Genomic DNA, 27,199 nt, shown 5'->3' with positions numbered 1-27,199 from the left:
CCCCGGCTCTGCCCCGCGGGGACGAGCGAGTGCTGACTGCCCCTCTCCGCCGAGCGAGCGCAGCGCTGCCTCCCTGCCCGGGTGCGCTCCCGCCGCCGCACGTCTGGGAGGAGGCGGCCGCCGCCGTCCTCCATTTTGTGGCGGGGCCGAGCGCGGCTAGAGTCGCGGGCCGCCTGGGGCAAGGAGGGACGGTCCGTCCGGGCGTGAGGCGCAGGCGGGAGCGGGCGAAGGCTGCGGAGCGCCGCCAGCGCCGGCTGAGGAAGGCGGGAGGAGTGTCTGGGCAGGCTCGGGCGCGGGGCTGCTCGGGCCGGGTGGGATTTCGGGCTCTCCCCTGGCAGGGGCGGCTGTTCCTCCGCCGCTGCCGCTCGCCCCTCACCGCTCTTCCTTCCGCGGGCCGACTTGTTTATTCCTCCCCGATCGCCGCCGCGGCGGGAGCCATGGACGTGGGTGGCTAGAGGAGCCAGCGCCCCCCCCCCGACAAGGTAAGGGGAGTTTGACTGGGGGGCCCCGAGCCCCGAAGGGGAGCCGCGGGGGGAGGAGTGCCTCCCGTTTTGGTGACCCCCTCAAACTTTTTGGGAACTGTGGGGAGTCGCGTCCTCGGGCAGAAGACGGGGGGGGGGGTAGCTCCGCCAAGCGCGACCCCCTCCCCCGAGCCTGTCAGAGCGTGGGGCGGGGCTGGGGCTGGGAACCGCGTCCCTTTCCTTTGGGCCGCTTTACTGTAAATCGTTATCGTTCAGTCTGGAGGTGGGACAAGTGGGGTGGCTCGGCCGTGCCAAGCCCGTGCCCGATCCAGCCCCTTTAAGAGGCCGACTTAAGTGCTTCTTGAACACAGCAGATGGTTTTGTATTTGTGCGAGTTGTTTCCTCCCGGAGGATTGGGGGCTGGCGGGGGGTGAATCCCCTCCGCTCTGTTTGGTTTTACTGATATATTTGTATTGCTCGGTGTTCTTGTGATCGATGAAGAATTCCCTTCCAACCAACAAACGTGGCTGATGGCTTGATCTTTTTCTGGGGTTGGGCGGCAAAGAAAGGGAAGAGCCGAGAGGGGCTGGAAAGCGCCCGAGTTGGCGACTTTTGTAGCAGGCGCTGGTGGTGTTTGGCAGAAGTGGGCGTGCCAGGAGAAAGCCCAACAGGTCTCCTCCACACCTTTCTCCTCTGAAAACTGCTCTTCGCAAAGGGGGATTTATTTCAGTTCAACGAGTATAAATATTAGCGGATTCCCCCTCCCCCCCCCATCCCTCTTCCTCCCAGTTAAATCGAATCGTGCTGCTAGGTTTTTTTTTGGCATGCTGATTATTTTGGCCGTGTATTGCGTTATGACATTGGGTTTTTGCAAACCTGTGAAATGCAGTAACTCCAGTTCTCTACTGCTCCCCCCAGCCCACCTCTTCTGCTCCCCCCCACACCTCCCACCACCACCAGAACCTGCTTTTTCCCCGATTTATTTTGTGGCGTTTACTTTAAATGGCTGAATAATATTTCAGTGTTGTTTTCAACTTTAAAAGAGAGGATGTTACTGAAGGACTCGTTTCAATTTTGCACTCGCTGATTTGGTTTCGAGTTCGGCGGCAGCTGTCAGGAAAGCGGTGTGGAAATACAATAGGCAGCATTTGTGTGTGTGTGTGTGTGTACGTACGTATGTACGTACATGTTCTCACCTAAACACCCTGCAAGGTGAGGGGAAGCTAGAAGATTCTTCTGTGCACTGTTAATCGTATTTTAATGCTTTATGTTAACTTTATTTGGGGCATAAGAAAGCTCATTCTTTTAAACTTCTGGGGCGGGAGGGTTCATCCATACAATTACATTTTAATCCGTGTTGCCTTAACTTGACATTTGAAAATATTTTTGCACATAAGAGCACCTATTGATTGTTGATTGCAGTCTGAACTTTTTGTGTACAGAAAGCATGAACTTCTTCATACAGACATAGCAAGGTGTCTTATTTTCCTGATCAGCATGGGCCCCAAAGTGAAGAGGGTTTAAAATTAAGATGGATGTAAATTTATTATGGACACTTTAAGAGACCATACTATGCTAATTATGTCAACACCTTAAGTGAACGGCAATGAAACTGATCATAAGCACAAATTTTAAGGAAGGAAATATGCATGGTTGAAATTTACATAGTAGTGTTGGATGTAATCAAAATAAGACTTTATTTTTCCTTTAGATGTTTATTGGAAGATCAGGAAATGAGGGTTGTATTTTTTTTTAAAAGCTTCCATTTTGTGTTCAGATTTCAGGGTGTATAAGTTACATTTGAGAATTCTTTGGGAGCAGTGATCATCTGATCAGAAGTTAGCAAACTTTCCATCTTTTATATATATACATACATAATTTCTGATGGAAAGGTTACAGTAGTAGATCAGAGAGTGGTAGTAATACAATTGGGTTGTGTGTCTAGTCAGGCAGTGGGGAATTTGTGAGGAAGCAGGTGGAGAATTCTAACAGTGATTTACCCATGCCAGCAGATGCATCTGAACTCTCCAGAAAAAGGGGAGATTGATTTGGAAAGGGAGGTTGTAATAATATATTGTCTTCTAAAAAAGAAAAGTGCATTGCAAGCCTAATTAAGGTTTTAAAAAAACACACATAAGCAATTGTAACTTAGTTAATTAAAGACATTATTAATCTGATATTCCTTTTATTGGACAGATAAATAGCTGAGATAGGTGGAATTGTGAAATATTAATCTTGAGGGAGGGCGGGGGGAAAAGTCAGTTTGCCTGCTATTACTACAGAACCAGAGTTCAGAAAAGCTTTTAAATATAGTCAATGTTATAGTTACCAGCAGTCAAATTTGTTCAGTGACAGCAAGAAATGTTAGGCTTGTGTAAAATCAATCTGCTGTGGCTAAACTAGGTTCACCATGCTGCTAATCTGCGTTTCTTGTGTTGTGAAAACATTTACTACTGTGCTAACTGCACAAATATCTTTCTTCTTTTAATAGCCAGTGTTAAAATAATGGACCCCAAAGAATCACTAAGCCCCTCGGATGGGGAGGAAGCAGGGAAAAATGTGCACTTCAGTGACAAAGGAAGGACTGTGATGGACTTTCGTCCAACCTTCAGGGGTGGAGCTACTGTCAGGGCTCCTGCATCTACATCTCCCCTGCCTGCGTCTTCTCAGTCGGATTCTAAACAGCAGTCTGTTTTGGGTGACTTCTCAAAAGGACTAGTAAGCAATGCGCCTCAGCCGGATCTTTCAAAGGCAGTGTTGCTCTCAATGGGACTCTATATGGGGGAGACAGAGTCAAAAGTGATGGGAAATGAACTTGGATTTCCACAGCAGGGCCAAATTGGCATCTCTTCTGGGGAGACAGATTTCAGGCTCTTGGAAGAAAGCATTGCAAGCTTGAACAAGTCCTCAAGCCTGGCAGAGGGCTCAAAGGGGACAGTATCTGTTGCGGTGCCCCTTGAGCAGGACTTCCCAATTATGGCTAACAGCAGTCTCCCTTTAGGCCAGGCTGGCACTAATGGTGGCAACTTGAAATTGTTTTCTGAAGACCAAAGCACCTTTGATATTCTGCAGGATTTAGAATTGCCACCAGTGTCGCCAGGTAAGGAACCAAATGGGAGCCCATGGAGACTGGACCCATTGCTAGATGAAGGGGATTTGTTGTCTCCTATGACTGCGGATGAGGCATTTCTCCTTGAAGGAAATGCAAGTGAAGATTGCAAGCCTCCCATTTTACCAGACACTAAGCCTAAAATTAATGAGCATGGAGATCTTTCACCCAGCCCCAAAATGCAGATGCCTCAAGTGAAGACAGAAAAGGAAGACTTCATTGAACTCTGCACCCCCGGGGTAATAAAACAAGAGAAAATGGGCCCAGTTTATTGTCAAGCTAATTTTTCTGGGTCTAACCTAATGGGTAATAAAATGTCTGCCATTTCTGTCCATGGCGTCAGTACTTCTGGAGGACAGTTATATCATTATGACTTGAATACCGCATCTCTCTCTCAACAGCAGGATCAGAAACCAGTTTTTAATGTCATTCCATCTCTTCCTGCTGGTTCAGAAAATTGGAATAGGTGCCAGGGATCTGGGGATGACAATATGACCCCCTTGGGAACCCTGAACTTTTCTGGCAGACCTGTTTTTTCTAATGGCTATTTGAGGTAAGAGTAGTTTTATTTCTAATTTTATTAAAATATTAGAAATATAGCTATTCAGCATTGTAATTTAAATGAGCTGACTTTTCTTTAAAGTTGGTCATCTTTTTCTCTGTCATTTGTAACCTTCGGTTTTCATAGCAGACTTCATTTCACGTACACAGTATAGAAGAAAAGTAATTTTATTTGTTCATCTATGGGTGTAAGAAAATTACTGGTATTCTGTTTATAAAGCACACTATAACAGATTACATAAGGGGAAAATATGAAGACTCAATAGAGATCTACTACACAAAATGATTCAGACCAATTTGTAAGCATATGGAAAAGTCATTTTACTTTCAGGAATTAGGGGTTTAATAATTATATCCTCTTTTTCTTTCTTTTCAATGTTACTCTGAATGTTCATCACAAAAATAATTTGCTTGCTGGGAAAGTTTGTAGAGTTAGATTTTAAGTTGAACTAGGTTTATCTTGGTGTTGTATTTATTGTACAGTACACAGGACAACAAAATTCCAAGTTTGAAAGCCATAGCAGTTGTTTGTTTAATAGCAACATATAAAAGATAAGGTAGAGGTGGGCAAACTATGGCCTGTGGGCCATGTCCGGCCCGCGAGACCGTTCTGCCCGGACTTTGAGCTCCCGGCCAGGGAGGCTAGCCTCCGGCCCCTCCCCCGCTGTGGCACCTCCCTGTAGCCACGCCGCCTTGCAGGCAGCGCTGTGGGCGACGGGACTGCACGCTCCTGCAGGGCAGCGCGACAGAGTGTCTGGCTCTGGCCGGGTGGTACGGCTGCCAGACATGCTGCTCTGGTAAGGGGGCCGGAGGGTCCCGGGGGGCAGTCAGGGGACAGGGAGCAGGGGGTGGTTGATAGGTGTGGGAGTCCTGGGGGGCCTGTCGGAGGCAGTTGGATGGGGTGGAGATTCTGGGGGGGGGGCAGTCAGGGGACGGGGGAACAGGGAGGGTTGGAAAGGCATGGGAGTCCCAGGGGGTCTGTCAGGGGGCAGTGGTATGGATAGGGGTCGGGGCAGTCAGGGGACAGGGAGCAGGGGGCGTTGGATAGGGGGTGGAATCTGGGGGGGGGCGGTTGTTGGGGTGGGGGTCCCGGAGGGGGCGGTCAGGGGACAAGGAGCAGGGGGGTTGGATGGGTCGGGAGTTCTGAGGGGGGCAGTCAGGAGGTGGGGAGTGGGAAGGGTCAGATAGGGCATGGGGCACAGCCTTCCCTACCCGGCCCGCCATACAGTTTTGCAACCCCAATGTGGCCCTCGGGCCAAAAAGTTTGCCCACCCCTGAGGTAAAGGTATTTGCAGTAAGATTCAGCTGCATCTGGCAATCCAGGTTTGCAAAATTTAACTGTGGAACTGAATCAGAGGAACATTTTGATTCACAAATAAAAATAACCATTTTGTTAAAATTGATACTAACACTCCAAAAGTTATTTTGGGATGGCCATTTAAAAAATTATATGTATTCTTGAATTAAGGTCTGTAAGGGCTGGGAAATAACACATTCCACTCCTGGATGAGAAACATACGGTAGTGCCAATTCTTTTCCCAAATTTTTTCAGTTAGCAGCCATCCGTTTCCTCCTTACCCATTCACACCACAGGTGCTTGACCTAACCTTTGTAGGAACACCTATTTTTAAGTGGTATGGCTTCAGTAGTTCTTTATTTCTTATATAGTATGTATTCGTAGGAACATTTGTTGAGGTATCTGTCTCAATGAATTGTCAGCTTTCACTGAATTTTTGTGTAGTCTGTTTTAGAAATCTACAACTATTGGCTTTATGCATAAACACTTTTTATGAAAGCGGCAAAGAGTCCTGTGGCACCTTATAGACTAACAGACGTACTGGAGCATGAGCTTTCGTGGGTGAATACTGACGAAGTGGGTATTCACCCACGAAAGCTTATGCTCCAATATGTCTCCAATACGTCTGTTAGTCTATAAGGTGCCACAGGACTCTTAGCCTGGATCAGTGAAAGTGGCAAACACGGCTACCCCTCTGATACTTTTTATGAAGAAAACCATATTTCTGATTTTTTTTTTTTTGAATTTTTTATTTTAATACTGTGTTAGTTTTCTGCTAGTTACAAGTTAGTGGCTGGAGATCTTACTGGTGTACAAATACAGCTTTCAAAACTACACCTTTTCCATTCACATTGAAATGAGACATATTATAAATTGCTTATCGTAGTTTTTTTGATTTTTCAAGTATGCGTAGTTGATGCTTCAGGAAGTGACCCTTTTACCAACTTTTGTTCCTGGGATTCCTTGGCAGTATTGAATTTTTTAAAATCATAAATGTCTTTTTCTTTGTTAGAGTTTTACAGCAATTTGTAGTGTAGGGAACCTGGGAAATTTCAGAGAATTATAGAAATTTCAGAGAACTAGAATTATACCAGAATGGAAATACTGCACTTTGAATATTTAGAGTCCTTGTATTATTCTTTTTGATAAGTTAATTAAAAGTATTTGGTGGTGGTAGCCCTTGAGACTTGTAATTTCCTTGCACGTTAAAAATAATCATATGTTGCATTTTATGATGAGCATTATAAAACCAATATGTAATCGAATAAGAAAAACAAAGCTTTCAAATTTGAGATTTTAACTTCAGTAGACAAGTGTAGAAAAATCCCACTGTAAAGATCCACATGGAATTTTTTATCAAAAAAATCTGATTTAAAAAAAAATCATTGATTTTTATCCACCCTGCTTTTTGCTAACCAGGAGGGTGCACATCTATCACAGAAGCTAATTTGGATGGAAATTCAAATTCAGTTAAAAATGCCCTAAAGTGGCATTTTAATTTTTTTATTAAATAAAACTACCTTAAAAGTGTTCATACATACATAAGAAAAAAAGTTTAACAACATGCATTTAAAACAAACTGGTTTGTTAAACAAAGTATGATCTGTAGTTCGTGACCCAAACTGATTGTTTCTGATCACCGTGTTCTTCAGGATTTTAAAACTAGTAGATTTCATCCTTTCACACCTAGTTTTTATTCATAGTTTGGAAGAGGAAAACCATTTTTCTGCTTTTTCAACTCCCAGTTGGTTTCTTAACTTTACATGAACTAGTCATTGAATCGAACTAGCTGATTAAACTGAATATTCTCTCTGGACCTGCAGAAGAGGCTACTGCTGTCGAAAGCTGATTTAGCACTTCAGCAAACTCCAGTTCAGTGGTCTGACTTTCTTTAAAATTTGGCAGCAAACCTACTCCTTAATATTTTTTGTACTTAAGGCCTACATCTATTCAAATAATTTAAATTAATATAGGTTGTCACTTTCAAATTTAATTTTAAATAGTTGTTAAATTAATCTGTATTTAATTTAATAAGAAATCAATTTTTGTTTTAAATTATCAATTGTTTTAATCCACCCTGCCAGATAAAAAGCTATAGGGTTGTAGCCAGACATTAGCCGTGACCAGTGACATCTTTAGAACAAAACTGATAATCCATCATTGTTCAAATGACAAATGGTTTATTTAAAAGTGCTGACATTCTCACTTCCCACAGAGCTTCATAACCTGTCATTAACTCTTTCTTTCTTCATACTTTGAGATGAGGAATTTCCCCCCAAATGAATTTAATTCAGACAGAGAAGGGAAAGGGAACTTTTGAAACCAGTAGCTGGATTTTTGTCAGTAAACCTCAAACATCCAGATGCGGTATGGGGGGAGGTGAGGATAGAATGCTTTCTTACTCTGATTTTAAATAACTACTAAAATTGTGAATCCATTCCCAGAAATATGGTCTTTATTGTGTTTTGTTTTGTTTTTCAATTGAAAATGAGACTGTTTCACTGTTTTGTTTTTTAAAATTGTCCTTTAGTCTCTAATGAGTTTTAGGCACGGTGCTGTTAAAATAATAGAAATTCTGTTTCTTAAGTATTGACATAGCTGTGTAGTCCAAGCTTTTACTGGTTTAAAAATTGATACTTTATAGACAAGACTTGCCAAAGGTAAAAAAATATAGCGAGGCTGGTCACCTGTCACAGAAATAGTTGCCAAGAAGCTTTTACTCTCCTTATTTCTAGAGAAACTGGTTCCTTTAGGTCAAGGTTGGAATTTTGACTGTACTTACTATGTTGATGGGGTGGAGGAGGAGAACAACTAAACTTATGTTCCAAAAAAGTGCTTTGTCAGTATTTTAGTCTATGGCTTGGTCTACTTTTAAAACTTATACCAGCATCACTTTGTCAGTCATGGATGTGAAAAGACTACACAACCCTAGTGACATAGCTGTGCGACAAAAACCATAGTGTAGCTTCAGCTATGCTGACAGAAGAGTGATTCTGTTGGCATAGTTAATGTCATTTGACGAGGTGATGTTCCTATACTGGCAGACAAACACCTTCTGTTGATGTTTGCTACATGTAGGGGAGGTTTGTGGTTTGAACATTGGCCTGCTAAGCCCAGGGTTGTGAGTTCAATCCTTGAGGGGGCCATTTAGGGATCTGGGGCAAAAATTGGGGATTGGTCCTGCTTTGAGCAGGGGGTTGGACTAGATGACCTCCTGAGATCCCTTCCAACCCTGATATTCTATGATACACTAAAAGAAAAGGAGTACTTGTGGCACCTTAAAGACTAACCAATTTATTTGAGCATAAGCTTTCGTGAGCTACAGCTCACTTCATCGGATGAAGTCTCTAAGGTGCCACAAGTACTCCTTTTCTTTTTTGCAAATACAGACTAACACGGCTGTTACTCTGAAACCTATGATACACTAGAGGGTTATGCTGGCATAGGGTCTTGTGTAGACATATCCTCTTTGTTTTTAGCATAGTTAATCTGTTAAGTATTGATTAAACATACATGGGAAGGAAAGTTAAGCTTCTCTTCTGGTCAAATGGTATTTAATGATGTTGTTTAATGAAAACACTTAATGCTGACTTGGTCCCTAGGCTTGCAGTCTTGAATTGGTGTAAGGCAATTTTAAAAATATTTCAACCTCTTAGCATACTGTCTTACAGGGGGATCACTGGTAATCAGGACTTGGAAAAGTCCATTTGCCCATGTAGCATATAAAGCTTTCGAAGGTGAATGCTGTCAGTTTTCTGCAGAATCTAAACTTTAAGAAAATTCTAGACCTTATGGTTATGAAAATAGTCTTCCAAATGTGAACTGGGTGTAACTGCTGCAGTACTGTATTCCTAAGCCTGCAGACAGTGTGCTCCTTTGCTTCTGCTGCTCCTCAAAGCTTTCCAAGCTGTAGCACAGCAGCTTTTCAGCTACTGATGTTCAGAAGGCTTGCAGAAGCAGGAAAACTGACAAGAGTCATAAGAACGGCCGTACTGGGGCAGACCAAAGATCCATCTAGTCCAGTATCCTGTCTTCCGACAGTGGCCAGTGCCAGGTGCTTCAGAGGGAATGAACAGAACAGGTAATCATCAAGTCTTCCATCCCCAGTCGCCCATTCCCAGCTTCTGGCAAACAGAAGATAGGGACACCATTCCTGCCCATTCTGGCTAATATCCATTAGTGAACCTATCCTCCATAAATGTATCTAGTACTTTTTTGAACCCTGTTATAGTCTTGGACTTCACACCATCCCCTGGCAAAGAGTTCCACAGGTTAATTGTGCATTATGTGAAGAAATATTTCCTTTTGTTTGTTTTAAACCTCCTGCCTATTAATTTCATTTGGTGACCCCTAGTTCTTGTGTTCTGAGAAGGAGTAAATAGCACTTCCTTATTTACTTTCTCCACACCAGTCACGATTTTATATACTTCTGTCATCTCCCCGCTTTGTTGTCTCTTTTCCAAGCTGAAAAGTCCTAGTCTTATTAATCTCTCCTCACTTTCACGCCTCTGCTGCTCATACAAATTCTGAGCGTCAAGAAAGATGAGCTGGAGCTATTAGCTGGACTGGAAGAGTCAGAAATCATGATGAAGTGGAGGAATCAGTTGAAAAGAAAGAGGAAATGGATATAGGCAATTGAGAAGATACACCTTGATGATCTCTTACAGAAAAAGGGGGGTGAAATCTGGGGGAAATGTATTAAACATGTTTGGGGGAATAGTATTTGGTTGGGTGAATAGTATTCACTAAATATATTTTTCAGTTAACTTCACTGAATAATGCATTTTGTGATGTGTGACTGGTTCAAATATATGCCATAAATACCAGTGAAACTTGTTGCACAACTACTAATAAATACTTCATATAGTTCATCCTGCCCTAGTAAAAAGTTAACTTCCAAAACCATTACATTGGCAATGTTACAATTAAATCCACTACATAACTGTGCTATTCCTCTCAGATACAGACTTGGCTCTGTGGGACATAGTATGGTTAGTGTTTCATCCTGTGAAGTAGGCCTGGAGCTAGAAAGTTGTCTATAGTTTTTCAGGCCTTGCTGGTCCCAATGTTGGTAGTGCTTCTGTCGTTATGCCCTGAATCTGCTAATATGCCCAATGCTAGAAGACATTAGGGGATAATGGTTAATGGGAAAAACTGAAAATGTATATCTCATTAGGCGCAGTTTCTCTGGTCAGTTGCAGTCAAGAGGTGTTGCCTCCAAAAACAAACAAACAAAAACAAAAATATCCATGTAGATATTGGCAAGAGGAAGGAGTAATTAGGAGAGGGCTGAATCAACTGACTTCAGGTAAGAAAAAAGAAAAGAAAAGAAATTGACCTGTTCTCATGTTGATCTCTAGCGAGTCTCCTGAAATGAATTTTCTCTGCCTCCTCCCTTATACCTAGGTTAAGCTCAATTGCTGTCTGTCTTTTTGGTACCTAGGTTCTGCTACTAGTTGCCTGACTCTTCATAGTCACACAATATGTGAGGGGTTGTTAGAGTAATTAGTGCTAAAGAGAGAACTAAAAACATCTTTAACTGAGTACTTGGTGGCTCACTGGGTTTTCAACATTTTATTTATATAGCCTGCAGTGTATAGAAACCTGAGTACTTACAGTGATGTGCTTGATAGGAGAAAATGTGATCCACCACAGGATCTAAGCACAACTCACCATTTTCTCATAGAAGGCATAGGTGGACTCCACTGTGTCAGAGCTAATTTGGGGTGATATTGATGTCAGCAGCCTCATAGATTCTGGGATGTTTGAATGAAAAATGAAAGTAGGCTGTTGGACAGAATAGATGGATTCTAAAAGTGTGGGGTGGGGGGGGATTGGGAGGGGGAAATTAGACAGTTTAAAGACTTGAATGACATTCCTGCTTGTGAGGTTCCTTTGGCTAATTCTTTGTGGATGATAAAGATTATCCTTCCCCACCTCATTTTTTAAACCTAAACCCACTATTGATTTAGCTCCTTCAGTGAATACAGCTAGTCTGTAACATGACTGAGTTTGCAGTGTGTTGGTTGTATGGCATACATGCTGAAATGTATCCTTTTATACAGAAGTAAACTTGTTGAAAGAATAGATTTATTGCAGCGTGGGAGAATGCATTTAGGACTACAGTGTTTGTCTTGATTATGCGAATTTGGTGGAATACTACTATATTTACAGTTTTAAAAAATAGTGTGGCATTTTTGGCAAAAAGGGATTGTATCAGGAATGTTTTATAGCACATGACCCAAAATATTCTGAAACTCAGGGCATTTACATTAAATGATCAGTTGTGCAAGATTTAATCCATTTTTGTCCCCCTGTGCTTGAAATACCCAGTTGTACTAGGAGGAGAGCTGAGTAGGTTTATATGAAAAGCTGTATAGGCCTTACTAGAGTTGTTATAGTCTACATAATTTTCTAGTACAGTGATCTGTGTTTAAACCTAGTTTTAATTATAGAAAACAATCTGATCATGCTGTGTTGTTTATACTTTAACCGTTTTTAAATAGTAGATTGAACTTTTACTGCTTAGTTTTACTCTTCAGCTGGGGATAACCATAAAACTACAATTTAATCAAATCCTATTGACTTTTTTGAAAAACTGTATAAGTAAATTGTGTGAAGCAGCAGTTACAAGTGTGTGTAAAATTAATGTATTAAAGATTGCTGCCTTTTACACTGCAATTTAATTGTCTGATGGATGAAGACAAGCCTCCGCCTCTACTTTTCCTATAATTTTTCATGTGTATTCTTCAGGTAACGTGGATTTCTAAAATCACTGTGATTTATTTTCCTTTAATTAAGAGTAACCAAAAATAAGTTGTCAATTATTTAGTGCTATTTGCGGCAGAATTAAAAAGATCACATCTAAAATTCTTAAATAATCACTTTTTTGTTTGAATTACAAAGTCCTCTTTTACATTCTCTTATAGAAAAACATCTAGAAGTCCAGGGAAGTTTTTCAAATTTGCCTCACCTGACACCATGCCACTTAATTTAAAAATAAATAAAATGGTATTCAGTATACTGTTTTCTTTTGACTTCCACTCTTACTCAGAAAATGAGCAGTGTGATTGTCTTTGGATTCACCTTTTTTTTTTTTTAAGAAAGCATTTTTAAATCACATTAAAATGAGGGCCTAAAACTAGTTTTGGTGGTGTTGGTTAATATTATGCAGTATAAAACCGCACCACTTGTAACAGGCAGAATTTAAGGTGTTATGTTTAGTTAAAACACTGAATGTACTGTTAATTTGTATACAGTAAACATGAATTTGAATGAGTTCAGCCCATAGCGTTCGTATATTTTATGCCTGAGTAATCTGCGGCAGATTCTGCCACTCTTATTCATGTTGACTAGTACCTTATTCTGAGAATAGTCTCAGAAGAAAGATATTACCAAATGTGCATAAGGGTGATGGAATTTGCATTTTGCTAAAGTATTTATTACCCGTTAATATGCCAACCAGTATTTTATTTTGAAAGTAGGTAGGACTCATATTCTGAAGTATCTTTCACTGAGTTTTGGAAGCTACAGGCCAGATCCTGGCCGCCAGTGTGGTTCCTTTGTGATAGGCCCCTCTGCACAGACTGACTGAGTCTTCCTGGGGAATCCCCAGGTGTCATAAAGCTGGCATACCTGTTTCAGCAGCACCTTCTCCATGTACTTCTGGCGTAGGGGATATGTCGGTGCGCCTGGTACAGGGTTTGTGTCTAGACAAAGTTGCCCTTTGGTGATCCCTAGCTACCAGAGTAGCGCCTTTGGGGCCACTGGAGCCGGGTGCAAGTTAGAGCAGCATTAAAGATGCTGTAACTTATGCTAGGGGCCAAATGATGTGTTGGCAGCCTCAGGAATCAGATGGGAATTGATGCAACCTGTAGCTTAAGCCCCATAAGTAATCTAAAATGTATCTGTTAATATTTTTGTCTGAGACTTACCTTCAATATGACAGGAGTTACTGTTCCTTTTGATGCTTGTGTATTACTATTTCTTTAGCTCCAGCAGTGTTCTTATGACTGTACAAAACACTGTGTCCCTGATGTGCAGTGTTTATAACTACAGCTCTTTATTAAGGTTTTAAGCAATGGAGGGTGGAGCACAAGGTAATGTATGGTTCCCCTTCTTCCCTGCCTCCAATGGTAGAAGATTAAAAATATGGAAAAGTAGCCCTTCTTGCCTTTTTGGCTACTATTTTAAATTAATGGTGGCTTAGGATAACTCCTTTAGGGAAGGGAATGTGTGGTCTGTTTTTTTAAACTTAGTGGTTTTGGGGATTAATTTGGAAGGAACCAGTAAATTAAAGTTAATGAACGACATGTAGTCATTGAGAGGAGAATAAACTAGCATCTCTTCTACATAACGAAAAAGAAAACTACAAATTTGAGAATAGCTAGTAGTCATCTCTTTTGTTTCTCACTTTTTGTTTCTCGCTTAACGTGCTACAGCATAGAGTATTTAGTATTTCTCTTTTAGGGCAAAATCACTCTCTCTGACAGTTTTGTCTCTGCTTAGATTTATTTTTAGTCTATTCCAGTGGTTCCCAAATTTGTTCCGCCACTTGTGCAGGGAAAGCCCCTGCCGGACCAGTTTGTTTATCTGCCGCATCCGCAGGTTCGGCCGATCGCGGCTCCCACTGGCTGCGGTTCGCTGCTCCAGGCCAATGGGAGCTGCTGGAAGCGTCGCTGGCCAAGGGACGTACTGGCCACCACTTCCAGCGACCACCGCTTCCAGCAGCCCCCATTGGCCTGGAGCAGCGAATCTCAGCCAGTGGGAGCCACGATTGGCTGAACCTGCAGACGCTGCAGGTAAACAAACCGGCCCGGTAGGGGCTTTCCCTGCACAAGCAGCGGAACAAGTTTGGGAACCACTGGTCTATTCACTAACCAATTTATTAGAGCATAAGCTTTCGTGAGCTACAGCTCACTTCCTCAGATGCATATCGTGGAAACTGCAGCTGTAGCTCACAAAAGCTTATGCTCTAATAAATTGGTTAGTCTCTAAGGTGCCACAAGTACTCCTTTTCTTTTTGCGAATACAGACTAACACGGCTGTTACTCTGAAAACTGGTCTATTCAGTTGCTTTTCAGAGAAATAACACCAGTGGACCATCACTGACGAAGATTAAAGTAAAAATTATGTGGTTCTTGTGCTGTTTGGCTAAGTGCTTCACCCTTTTTCCTTCAGTGCAGTACTACTTTAGTTATATCTGTGTCAAGAAAAACACCACAAGGAATGGCTGGTGATGGTTTAAATATAATTTTGCAATGAACACATTTTTGGCTAATGTCTTGTGCATATGTTAAATATGAGTCTGTCTTGAAGAAAAATTAAACCACTAGTGACACTATTAATTATTTAGATAGCTCATGTCTGCTAGGAAAAGCAGAAGTCAGTTACACCGGGAAGGAAAAGGGCCTGTCCCCTATCTTAGTGAGCATGTCAGTTTAAATATAACTCTGAATCCTGACCTAAGTTTTGAATTCCAAACTTGTTATAAAGATTACTCTTGATTCCAACTTTTCAAATGGTAATAAGACACCTTTTTAAAAACAAATGCTTTTAGTTATTCTTTGTTTGGCTACAGCTAATAAAATACTGTCTGGATAGGATAACTGTTTGTTCATTGGTTAAACTCTTAATTCATAACTGTTAAAAATAATGCTTCCAGTTGCACCCTTAGCAGGAAAAATATAAATGTGTAACAGGAACTTAATCTCCAAGGGTTTTGGATAAGCCTTCTGTCTTTTAACTGTTTAGCAATTGCTGTGTCTCATAACAAAACATCCCTTGCAAAGGATTAACTTTCAATCTGTTTTATGATCAGAAGCAGCATTTAAAAATGTAAAAGTTCATTTGGTTACCAAGATGTGAAAGCTACTGTTGAAATGGCCACCTGTCCACAAAATGATTTGTCACGTGTTGGCTGGAACTGTGAAGCACATATGGAAAACTCTGATGATCATATATTGAAACTAACACTGTATCAGCCTGTGCTATAGAAAGGAGGTTTAAAAACTTGCAACAACAAAAATAGACCCTGATTATTTTTTCTTTTGTATTAGATATTTGCCTAGAGATGGATATTGCTGTCTTGCTCTTGTTTTGCCTTGGGAAACCAGATGTTCCACTTAATTATTTTTTTCCTAATGAAATATTTAACATGCATAAATAGTGTCTAGAAGTAGATATGATTACTTTAATGTAGCCAGATCTATCCTACAGAATTGGGTTGATGTAAGCTGCCTTATGTCAAGAGTCTAAACAAAAGCCTTGTTCACACTGATGTAAGGCCTCGTCTACACTACGGGGGGAGATCAGTCTAAGTTATGCAACTTCAGCTATGTGAATAACATAGCTGAAGTCGACGTACTTATATCTACTTACCGCGGGGTCCACACTATGCTGTGTCGATGGGGGATGCTCTCCCATTGACTCCCCTTGCACTTCTTGTTCAGGTGGAGTAACTGGAGTTGACAGGAGAGTGATCCGAGGTCGATTTAGCGGGTCTTCAGTAGACCCACGAAATCGACCGCTGATGCATCGATCACCACGCATCAATCCTCCGGTAAGTGTAGACAAGCCCTAAGTGCCCTACTACACCAACATAATAACTCCATTTCCATGAGAGGCATAGGGCGTATGTCAGTGTAATTAGAGCAACACAGTGTCTGTGTAGACACTGCGTTATTTACATTGGCTGGCTGTTCACTGTCATTCTTACTAATTTCACAGTTGGAGCTGTGGTAGATGGACTGTTGTTCTGACCCAGTTGGGTTGTTCTTGTGTAATTATTCCCTCAGCTCCTCAAAAATAAATTACTTAATTCTGTGCCCTTGTAACTTATTTGACCCTAGTCTTTTTTTGTCAAGGTTATAAAATCAGTTTTTAATAGTTTGTGACTTGATGGTCCTTCCTAGGATGTTCATTGTCAGATAAGGCAGATTTCAGCTGTCAACACTCTTTGTATAGTATGGAATATGCCACTCAGTGGCTTTAGTGGCACTGGTGGTGGATCTCTTTATCGTTATGGGCAGAGGATGAGCATCCATGATTACACTGTTGGATATATCAGACATCAGTCTTCACCCCAGTCTGTCACTGGGTGCTGCAAACTCACCTTCAAGATTTATCAGGAGTGGACATTGTAGTATTGGGTTCATTGTCTCTTGGACAAATTCCAGTATGTTTTGGTGGGTAACATCTTCTCTCCACCAAGAACCCGTGTGTGGAATCCTTGAGAGCTTAATTTTATCTCAACTCCATTTCAGCATACATTGTTAGCCTCCCCATGTTTCTCAATGCCACCAATATACCAGCACTTGACTAGAGGTGTCTCTTTCAGCAGATATATCCAGTGTTGTCATTCTTCAGGAGAGCTTGAGATAAATAGCACATGGATGAAAATTAGTTTTTCAGCTTCCTCCATTACCCATCACTGAGTTGCAGAGGTATTGAATTAATCCTTCTGATTATTTAAGTATTGGACTTGTAGCTGGTATGGGGCACACAGAAATGTACTTTAAAATATACACTCAAAATAATCTGCCTATTTGAGGACCCATGAAAACAATGATATTTTAAAGGTGAGCTGTTGTTTTTTAAAGGCATTTAAAAAATCCACTTTGTAGATGGCATTTTAAAAGTGTCATAAATTGGAGGCAAAGCTAAGCATTTGTTAAGACGAAGGATTTGCAAGACACAGACTGGAGATCATTATTAGTCAGAATGGATTTAAAGTACATAGATGTAATTTTTATTCTAGAAATTAGCACTCCAATTAATACCTCTTTCAGATGATGATCTTAAATTGATGTAAGGAAGGACAACAAACTGGAATAAAAGGGTTGTGATCATTTTAAAAATTGCCAACTCCCTGGTTTAAATAGGTACCACAGCATCTCTCAAAGGACTGATGCCTTTGAGAAAGTGTCTTCTGCGTTGGTGTTAGCTGCACATTTGTGATTTATGGTTAACTGCACTGGTTTTATAATACTGGTTTTATAATAGATTTCCAGTTATTCCTGAAGTTTAATACAGTATCATTTATGTACACCCCTAAACACTGTCAAAACTCCAGTTTATAGTTTTAACCTGCATAGTTTTTTTTTTAATACCTTGGAGAAAGCAAATGGAAATCGTACACATAAAAATGTTTACAATGATAAATTGAACCTTTACTTGAATTCCAGTTCATAATTCTTCTGTATTCAAAACAAAAAACCTGTTCTCCTTTGAGATTAGTTTTTATGTATTATGAGAATTAATCAAAAATGAATTCTGCATAAACTTGTATTTTTGCTATAACAAAGAATGTAGATATGGCTCAGATTAAACAAATCTTTCTTCTGGGCTTAAACTAATACCTAATTTTTGAAAGTTTATAAGAATCTGTACCACAGGAAAATCTACTATGCAGGATTAATTGCAGTTCCTCTGAAGCACTTAAACTGGTGCCTTTTTAAAGAGGCAGGTGGAGGGCATAGTAGTGATTGCTTGTTTCCATCCTTTAGAGGACTGCACTACTAGGAAATGATTTCAGGTGTGACGACACCAGGAGGCACTATTCCCTTTCAGGTCCCATGGCCTTTGCTTCTCCTTTTTCCTGTCCATCTCATCAGCTCTGGTGTCCAGAGAGGTAACTTGTATTTATCCACCTTGAGAGCTAGGAGATGCTCTCCTCTTCATACACTATTGGCGTAGGCTCAGGGCAGGCACTCCTCTCCTGAAGAGTGCTTGGGTTCCCCAGAGGGGGAGGACACTTCCCACTATGCAGGAATACTTCTGGCTGTCTGGGACTAAGAACTGTGATGCCCTGATTCAGGCAATGTGGTTTGTTTGGCTTTTGTTGTTTGTTTGCAGCCACAGCAGGAAGATCCAGGAGTGTGGCTGTTCAGATTCAAGGAAAAATCTGCTGTTTTTTGCTCCTGACCATGAGGATATCTTTTTCCAGCCACTAGAAAGGCCATGTGTAAGCATTGCCTTTGACAACAAGTCCTGAGGAAGGTCCAGTCAGTCAAAGGATTGCTGGTCCCCATAGCTCCTGACTGTATCTGAAGGTTTTTTTGTCTTGTATCTCTGTCTTGTATCAGATTTTGACTGTGATGGCAGAGACCTGTTCCTGCTCCTGACTCTCATATCCTCTAGCATCAGGGCTGGTAGCTCTTGGTGTATTGGACTACCTGCAATTTAAAACTTGGTATGTGAGAGGAAATTCCTGGAGTGTCAGGTCATCAGAATGTTCCTGAGTTCCTGAAAGTATTTTAAATACTGAGAGGATTATTTAAATTGAATTTGGGGAAAATTGTCTTTCTGGGTACCTTTTTTATTTCTCAAGACGGGCCCTATTCTGTTTCTCAAGTACTGATATTCTTTCATAAAGAGTTTTAGAGAGAAGCAACACTTAGAATCATGAGGGTCTGGCATTATTGATAGAGGTTAGCAGTGGTGTATATAGGGAATCTATTGATAGGTTCTGATGCAGTGGCCTCTAAATTTTGTGTAGTGCTAAGCCTGGCTGCTAGGTCTCATACCAGTCCTAGGCCTTAATTTTGATTCTCCACTGGCTGTTTTTCTTCTAATTTTGAACCCCTCTTCTTAGTCTCCTTCTCTAAGTTGTCAGTAGGGCTGCCAGTGTTCATAGCCAAAGTCTTCTTCAGTTCACTGGGAGTCAAGCCACATTCCGCCAAAGCAATGATCATTTCCTGTGCAGTAAGAGATTTTGCTAGGCTGCCACCTGGTGGTGAGTCCACTCCTTCAAGTGTCAGTATTTTTTAAGCTGTGTCAACTAGTTGCAGAATCTTGGAGGCTGTAATCCAACGCAGCTTGGTCCAATTTTTTGAATATTGTAGTCCCACTTGGGATTTGTGGGCTCTGCTAGATGTGACCTGTGTTACAGATGAGCGAAGCCAATACAGAAAAAGAAATATTCGTATGAGTTGGTATATTTGGATTTCTCCATGGTGCTCTCTCATTCAGAAAGGTCATCCAGTATTCAACTATGGTGTTCTGAAATGGGTTTATTACTAGCTAAAGAAGAAAAGGCAGGCTGCAGCCTGAATATGAAGCTGGGTGTGAAAAATCCTCGGTTTTGGGTGAATAAAACTATCTGTTGACTTGCAAACAGGAGGTATAACCATGTTCCATAATGACAAGTTGTCTTTTTGGTTTTCCAGCCTTTGTCTCTCAAATCTTGACAGTGCATACATCAGAATTGAAATTCTGATGCACCCTAAAGTAATAAGAGACTGTATGGTTTAATATTTGCGTTATTTAAACAGTCTTCATGACAGAGTATTTCTTACTCTCTTCACTTTAATGAGTGAACATTGGTTTAAGTAACTAAAATGTTCATAAGTATTTCAAGAATTGATACAGTTATCAATGTTGTTTCTGGGAGTAACCACACCCCAATGTCGGGGAAATGAATCAGCACAGCTGGAATATCTGGTGTGTCAGAAGATTTAAATTCTGTTAGTAGTCCTCTTCAGGTCCTCACTGTAGCTGGAATGCCAAGGCTTTGACTTCATCTCAGCCTCTCTCAAATGACTCTTAGGAAAGTAATTCCGCAAAATCAGAATCCTAGTTAGTGTGTATAGTGTATGCTATATAGAGAAATCTCAGTGGTTGATTTTAAAATCAAAAGGGTAGTTTTGAGGAGATGAGTTAATGGACTGAAGGGGAGGGTGTCAGTTTCTTGATAGATACATTTCTTATAGATCTGATAGATGTTTCTGCACCACTAGTGGTGTTTATGATCTTTATATACCCTTTTATTATAAATGTTTAAGAAAGCAATGTTGTGGTGAATGGTTTCTAAAATGCTGCTTAGTACATGAGGCATTTATTTCTCCTTCTCTCACACATACTCAACCTTCTAGATATTTTTTCCCTATTTTATCTTTTCCATGAAGATCCAGTGTTGTCTTGATCAAAAAAATGGGAAGAAGTCCCTTGGTAGTACATCTGTTTGTTGTAACTTTACCACAAAGGTTTCTATGGGAATTCTTTCATTTCTACAGGAACTGGAAAACAGGATACTAGGCTCGGGATACTGATATATATTTATTTGACCAGTGGTCGTTTTTTAGGTAGTATGTAGTGTTAACCAAAGGGCTATTTGCACAAGTTCTTAGGCATCCAGCTGCACCTGGATCCCTACCCCACTGAGCCCTACTCCCCCAGCATTGGGACACCCCCCCCCACCGAGCTTCTCCCACACCCAGACCCCACTGCCAAACTCTATCCCCACACAACCAGACCCTGCCTTGCTGAGCCCCAACCACCTTCACCTGGACCCCCCTGCAGAGTCCCAATACCGTTGCACCCAGAACCCCCGCAACAAGGCCCTGTGCATCCAGATCCCCCCTGTACCTGGATTCCCCACTGAGCCTCCCACACCCAGATTGCCCCATACAGAACCCTCTCAACCCACACCTGGATCCCTCCACATGTGTATCCTGCCTTGCTGAGCCTGCCTTCCCACACCTGGTGCACCTGGCACAGAGGGGTAGGGACCTGGAGTGTTTCTGGGGCAGGCCCAGTCCTTGCGCTGTGTCAGGGTTGGGTGCAGCATCACCGCTGAGTCTGTGTCACGTGGGAGAGCTGCACAGTGAACTCCCACCTCTGCAGTTTATGGCTTGTGCTCCCCAATGCCATGATGCAGCCTCCACAATTATTTGACAAATAAAATGTGCAGAATTTTAAAATACCGTGCGCAGAATTTTATTTTTTTTGGTGTAGAATTTTAATTTTTTGGCACAGAATGCCCTCAGGAGTATTGTTTGCATCAAAACCATTTAATAAAAATAAATTCAATAAAGGACTATGTGTTTTTTAACTACAGCTCTCTGTTTTAAGCTTTTTCAACACTAGGAGACTGGGAATTGGATGGAGCATTGACTTAAAGAACAAGTATAAATCTTGTGTCCTTAAGCCCAAATTAAACATGAATATTGAATTCAGAACAAGGGATATACCAATCAGTTGCAGGTCCGTGACCACTGAAAGTGTACAGTTTATTGTTGTGCCATATAGGCTTGGGTTGAAGACATCCTCTAGCTTATACTTTTCAAGGAAGTAAAACAAGTAGAAAATAAATCCTAGAGTGAAATGCCTGACCCATTAAAATAATTCGTGCATTGACTTTAGTGGGATCAGGATTTCACTGCTGGAGTGCAGGTTAAATAATGTAGATTCAAGAACTAGAATCAGTGCCTGATTTCAGATCTGGCAGAGCCCCAGATCAGTCCTTTATGGTCATTCCATAGAAGTGGAAATAATTTTATCTCCCATATTTTGTAACTAAGTGGTGACACATCATCAATTGAGTTATGGTGTAATAATTCATATTTTATTAATCATCTACACATGAAGGTGTGCATTCCGTACATCATAGTACATAACCTAGAGCTTCTTAAAATGATTTTTTCTTAAAAATACTTTTAGGAAACTTTGGTTTATTAAACATCTCTCCTTCCAGTTTGGCAGAATGACCTTGCCCCACATTAAGCGGTTGGGACAATTGTTGCTCCTTTAAGGGTGATTAGAGAGCAGAAGGTGTGTTGCCCCCTTTAAGGACAGCTAGAGAACTAGTGAGTTAATTGCAACATGCAGGCAGCTGCATCCCATGTCCATGTGGGGACACTGATCCATCCCTCCATCCGGTGATCAGAGGGAGGAGGACTATTTATGTCCATGTCTGGACAGTGAAAGCCCTCTTTTCACCTGAACAGGCTGTGCAGCACCTGCCCTCTTGCACATGGAAGTATTTGAAACACCAGGTTTTTGTTATGATCTGCTTTGGACATTTTGCTAGTCACTCCTTTCTTGGGGGGCTGGGAAAGAATTTTTTCTTCACTGCTATATTGGCCATGGCAAGGGTTGGGGTTTGAGGGGCAGGGGCAAAGAATGAAAGGAGGGTTAGGCTGTGATCTTGCAACTCATTATGTAAGCTTGGGGCAGATGTCCAGTGCAGGTACTTAGTAGGGATTGGATATGGTAATCAGATAAAATAGATTGGGAAGGGATTTAAAAGGGAGATTGTTTAAAGGAGTGGAAATGGTGTGATGGTGGGGGATTTGTGGCTCCCTTGACTGGTATGGCAAGGAGTCAAACCCACACCTCCTTTATAGCCTCCCATAATCCTCATTTAAGGGTTGGGAGAGGCAGCAGTGGGATGCCGGGGGACCAGGATGGGTAATGGGGAAGGGTTGTCGGCAGCTCCTTGGGCATATGTAAATGATTATGGAATTACCTGCATTGTACAATTTTATCTGCTGCATATTCCCAGATATTTAGGAATAAAGTTGTGGCCTAATTAATACATATCCATTGCCTTCTGTCCTCCTTCTGGCATAGCCAGACAAGTGCACTATCCAATCAAACCTTGCTTGAGTATTTTTAATAAGTTTTTCTGTCCTCCATCAGACTCCAAGCAGAGACTGATAGCTCTTGTAACAATTCTAAGGGTATGTCAGGACTCCCAGAGTGCTGCTCCCCATTAATTGCATAACACACACACTACTTTCTGCCACACACCACTTTCCCCCATCCCCTCTTTTTTTTCTTTTTGTAGACAATCTTTACGCCTGGTCTAACTAGGAATTTACTTCTGTGTAGCTGCATCACTCAGGGTGTGAAAAATCCATGTCCATGAGAGATACAGCTGTACCAACCTAACCCCCAGAATAGACAGTGCTAGGTAGGTGGAAGAATTCTTCTGTCAACCGAGCTATCACTTCCTGGAGAGGTGGACTACCTATGCTGTTGGGAGAGGCCCTTAATGTTTTAAGTGTAGACATACTTATGTCTGTTTACTTCCTTAACTCATTTTCTTTGGATTTGGGGGTGGGGATGAGACTGACAAATGGCTGAAACCTGGACCCAAATCTGCACTATAAACTTACATTGGTATAACTAAGTCGCTCAAGGGTGCGAAAAATCCACACCCCTGAGTGATGCAGATATACCGATCTACTCCCTGGTGCAGACAGAGTTATGTCGACAGGAGGGCTTCTCCCATCGACATAGCTACTGCCTCTCTCAGAGCGGATTAAGTAAGCCGAAGTGAGAAGCGCTGCACTGGTGCAGCTGAGTCACAGCAGTGTTTCAAATGTAGTAGACCTGCTCTGGGCATCTTCGTAGAATGATAGGAATTAGTCATCGGTAAGGCACTACTTCATCTAGTGGTGGCAATGATATTTACTAAGATATATGAAGGGAAAAAGCAAAAGGTCAGGTTAGATTGTGCCCTTAAGCTATATAAGTGTTCTCTTCCTCTTTAAGTAATTGCCATTCCAAAATCAAGGTGCTGTCTGTGTCCGAAAGCAGTATGCTTTAGTAGTATACCTTCATGAGCTAGGTGCATTGCTATATAATTTAGTTAGAAAACTCCACTTCACAATTAGATTTTGCAATAGTACAGTCTTCTTTCTATGTGATGGATTTTTACAGTTACTTTTTGTGTGTCAAGCAGCTGGTGATCGTGCTTATATTTATGCATTATGGTCATAGAAAACTTAATCTGAAGCGGTTTAGCAGTTCACAGGGAACAGTTTACTATACAGTTGCTTTAAGTTCTTGGGGACTTCAAATTTCTAGTTGCATGCCTTTTAATAACATTCTACCATTCAGGAAGATGAAGCAGTTGCCTTTCACAGTGTGGCAGTATTCAAGTCAACATGCAGTTCCTTATTTGGTATAAAGCCAGGTCACAAATGAGCAGTGCATCACAAAACCACCACGTGTGGAATATGCAGTATCAGGTAGGAATGCTGGTTTGAATAGACTTTCTGCATAGTTTGTCATTATTACTTGATTACTTAAATAGAGAATGTTACATTGAAACCATAAGGTTGATTTTCCACAGGTTCTGAGTATGCACAGCTCCCATTGCTCAGCACTTTAGAAAACTGGGCCACAAGTGTTGAAACTGCTCTTTATAAATCAACATTTTAAATATTAAGTTATATAGAACTTATTATGCCATAGGTGAAACTAAATTATGGGTTTTCATTTTTCTTATTTCAGCAATCTTTTGTCTACTATTCTGTATCTATTTTTAATTATTCAAATGGATGCTTCTGCTAAAAATTTCAGTGAGACCAGTTTCTTATAAATCTCAATACCCTCCTTGTTCACAAGAATGTTGAGTAGTCAGGCAGAGAGGAGGGACAGTGCAGACTATACATACACATTTGTGATCACAAACAAACTCAGTTCCCTTGGTTAGGAGTTGGCAGTTGGCCCAACTGTGAAGCTGAGATTTCCCTCTCTTGTTGCTCTCATTTCAGAATTCTGAAAGATTTTCTCACCCCCACAAAGATAGGAGGGAATTTTTTTAAAAAAAGAGAGAAATCATTAAATTTTTCAGCTGGTAAGTATTGAAAGCCTGTTTACCAATGATCCAGTGATCTTTCCAAACCCTCTAGTATAATCATGTTGCTTTCTCAGTCCTATAAAGAAAACATATGACAAACAAACTATGGCCCTGAACTTACAATGGGCTTCACATGTGTGTAGGCCTCTGCCTCCATGGTGTTAACTGCAGGATTGATGGAAGCACTGTAAAGCATAGAAATCCTTGCTAGCTGAGCCTGATGCAAGTTTGGGACTTCTATACATTTTTCATTTCAGAGTTCATATACTGAATAGTTGTTACATGTATAAAATTACACTTTGTGAAACTTAACACTGAAATACTTGCATGCATATTAATTTTTCTAAAAAATCCATGAAATACTTTTAAAATCTCATCTGCCATTGGCTTGCTTGGCAAGTCACTTCACCTTCTGTGCCCCAGTTACCCAACTGTAAATTGGGGATAGTGATGTCACAGTTTGAGGATAACTGCTCCTATATTCCCCCTCTGTGGTCTCTGGAGGACCCTTGGTTAAGGTTTCTGGTTCCTAACTACCATCTCTCTTGGGCAGAGACCCCTGTCTTTCTTCCTACTGACTGGGGTCTGTGTGTGAACAGCTCCCTGTCTTACACTGTGGATATCCCCAGCAAGTCTGTCTGCATAAGGGTTGTCATCACCTGTGCCTTGCTTTCTCTCTGAGGCCTATGAGCAGCAGTGTGTTGTCAACAGTTACAAGTTCCCACAACAGTTTTTTGTAAGCAAACCTGTTTGTTCTTTAGGTAAAAACATTACAGAGAAAACATTGCTGAACAAGTTATTATGGTCTCCACTAGCATTCCAGTTATGAGATTTATCCCTCCAAGTCTCTGTGATGCCACTTAAGTGCTGCATATCACATATACTGCACCACCATCTCTAGCCTGACATTCAAAATTGACATTCAGAGAAAACCTCACAGTTGCCTGTATATTGGCATGCAGAACTGTGATATATATTAATGCCTTTTCAGGATATTTAGCTATGCTACATGTCACAAATTAAGTCTAGACCAAAATAACTGTGTGGGTGATGGGAAATAAAACAAAGCTTTGTCCTCAGTATCAGGTGGTTCTGTGGCTGTATTTTCAACTCTGAAGTGTTGAGTCTAGAGTTACTCCACATGGTCTGTACCAACCAAAACCAACACGCTAAACGTGATTGCTAAATTCCTTAACCATCATCCACTTACGTTGGTATCAGATGTCCATGTACACTAAAGAGCTACTGCGTGTCGCTATTTACTGAGGGTTGGAGGTTCAAAATAAACAACAAAAGTCACTAGTATGGAGCAGTGTGTAAGGCATCTTTGTTTCATTGTGTCAGCCTTTAAGTCTCTTTAGTTTAAGGGGAGACACTATCATCACGCTTCCCCAAGTACTGCACTGGGTTTACTTTATTTCTGATAGCAACAGGCTGCTCTGTAATACTGTATGTGGTATTATTTACTATTTGAAACTGCAGTAATCAGTAGTTTGCTGCAACTCCATTTTTACAAATATTGTGAGACAAATGTGTCAACTTCTTAAGTTTTTTTTTAAAACTAATTTCTGCAATTATGTTCTAATAATGATGAGACTTACTTAGATACCATAGATAATTACAGGTTTTTTAATTTTAGTGCCATATTTTCTGTTTTGTTTACCAGTGCCATCTTCCAAATCCGTTGCTAATAGCATTTAAATGCACTGGACATTGTAAAAATGAATGCATCCGATGAAGTGAGCTGTAGCTCACAAAAGCTTATGCTCAAATAAATTTGTTAGTCTCTAAGGTGCCACAAGTCCTCCTTTTCTTTTTGCGGATACAGACTAACACAGCTGCTACTCTGAAACCTAGAATATTAAAAGTTTCAGTAGATAACTGAAAATCTTTTAAGGCATAAAGAGCTAAAATCCATGACAGAATGTCAGTGTAGACTTAAAAGTTTCAAGAAAATCTGTTTGATATCACTGACCTAATACATGTCACTTCTGTAAAGTTTTCCATCTAAGGATCTTAAAGTACTTCATGAACTTTAATGAGTTAAGCTTCACAACACGCCTCTGAGATATTTTTCCACCAGTTTATCAGTCTGTAAAGCAGGCATGAGAGATTAACTGACTTGCCCAAGGTCACATAGAAATTCTGTGGCAGAGTTGGGGCAAGAACCTTTGCTCTCATGACTTCCATTTTCATGCTTTAACCACAAGATCCTGTTGCTTCATATATTTTCAAAGAAAATATGAAAATCATTTCCTCCTTCACTTGCCATCCTCTAAATGCAGCAGAGGGTTGCACCACTGACAACTAAAGTAGTGCAGTGAATATAGCTCTTTGTATGTCCTTGGAGAACTTTCTCTTGTTTTTACTGTACTTTCTCTGTCCTGTGCTGATTGGCT

At 41.1% G+C, this 27,199-nt stretch overlaps 1 protein-coding gene across 2 annotated transcripts in view; it reads left to right on the top strand.

The window, feature by feature from the left end:
- Window positions 1-411: 411 nt before the first annotated feature.
- The window catches only part of NR3C1 (nuclear receptor subfamily 3 group C member 1), a 160,612-nt gene continuing 133,824 nt past the window's right edge, over window positions 412-27,199 (top strand). Inside the window, exons 1-2 of one of the 2 annotated variants that reach the window (XM_073355716.1) lie at window positions 412-482; window positions 2,953-4,123. In XM_073355716.1, the coding sequence (XP_073211817.1) occupies window positions 2,967-4,123 (1,157 nt within the window). In that variant the 5' untranslated portion in view covers window positions 412-482; window positions 2,953-2,966. Of the gene's footprint in view, window positions 483-1,290; window positions 1,674-2,952; window positions 4,124-27,199 lie in introns of those variants that run through there. The other variant, XM_073355717.2, reaches the window with a different exon arrangement.

The sequence above is a fragment of the Lepidochelys kempii genome, chromosome 8, assembly GCF_965140285.1.
Source record: "Lepidochelys kempii isolate rLepKem1 chromosome 8, rLepKem1.hap1, whole genome shotgun sequence".
Taxonomy (NCBI): Eukaryota; Metazoa; Chordata; order Testudines; family Cheloniidae; genus Lepidochelys; species Lepidochelys kempii.
Note: the sequence above shows the minus strand (reverse complement) of the source record. Positions and strands in the feature narration are given on the sequence as shown.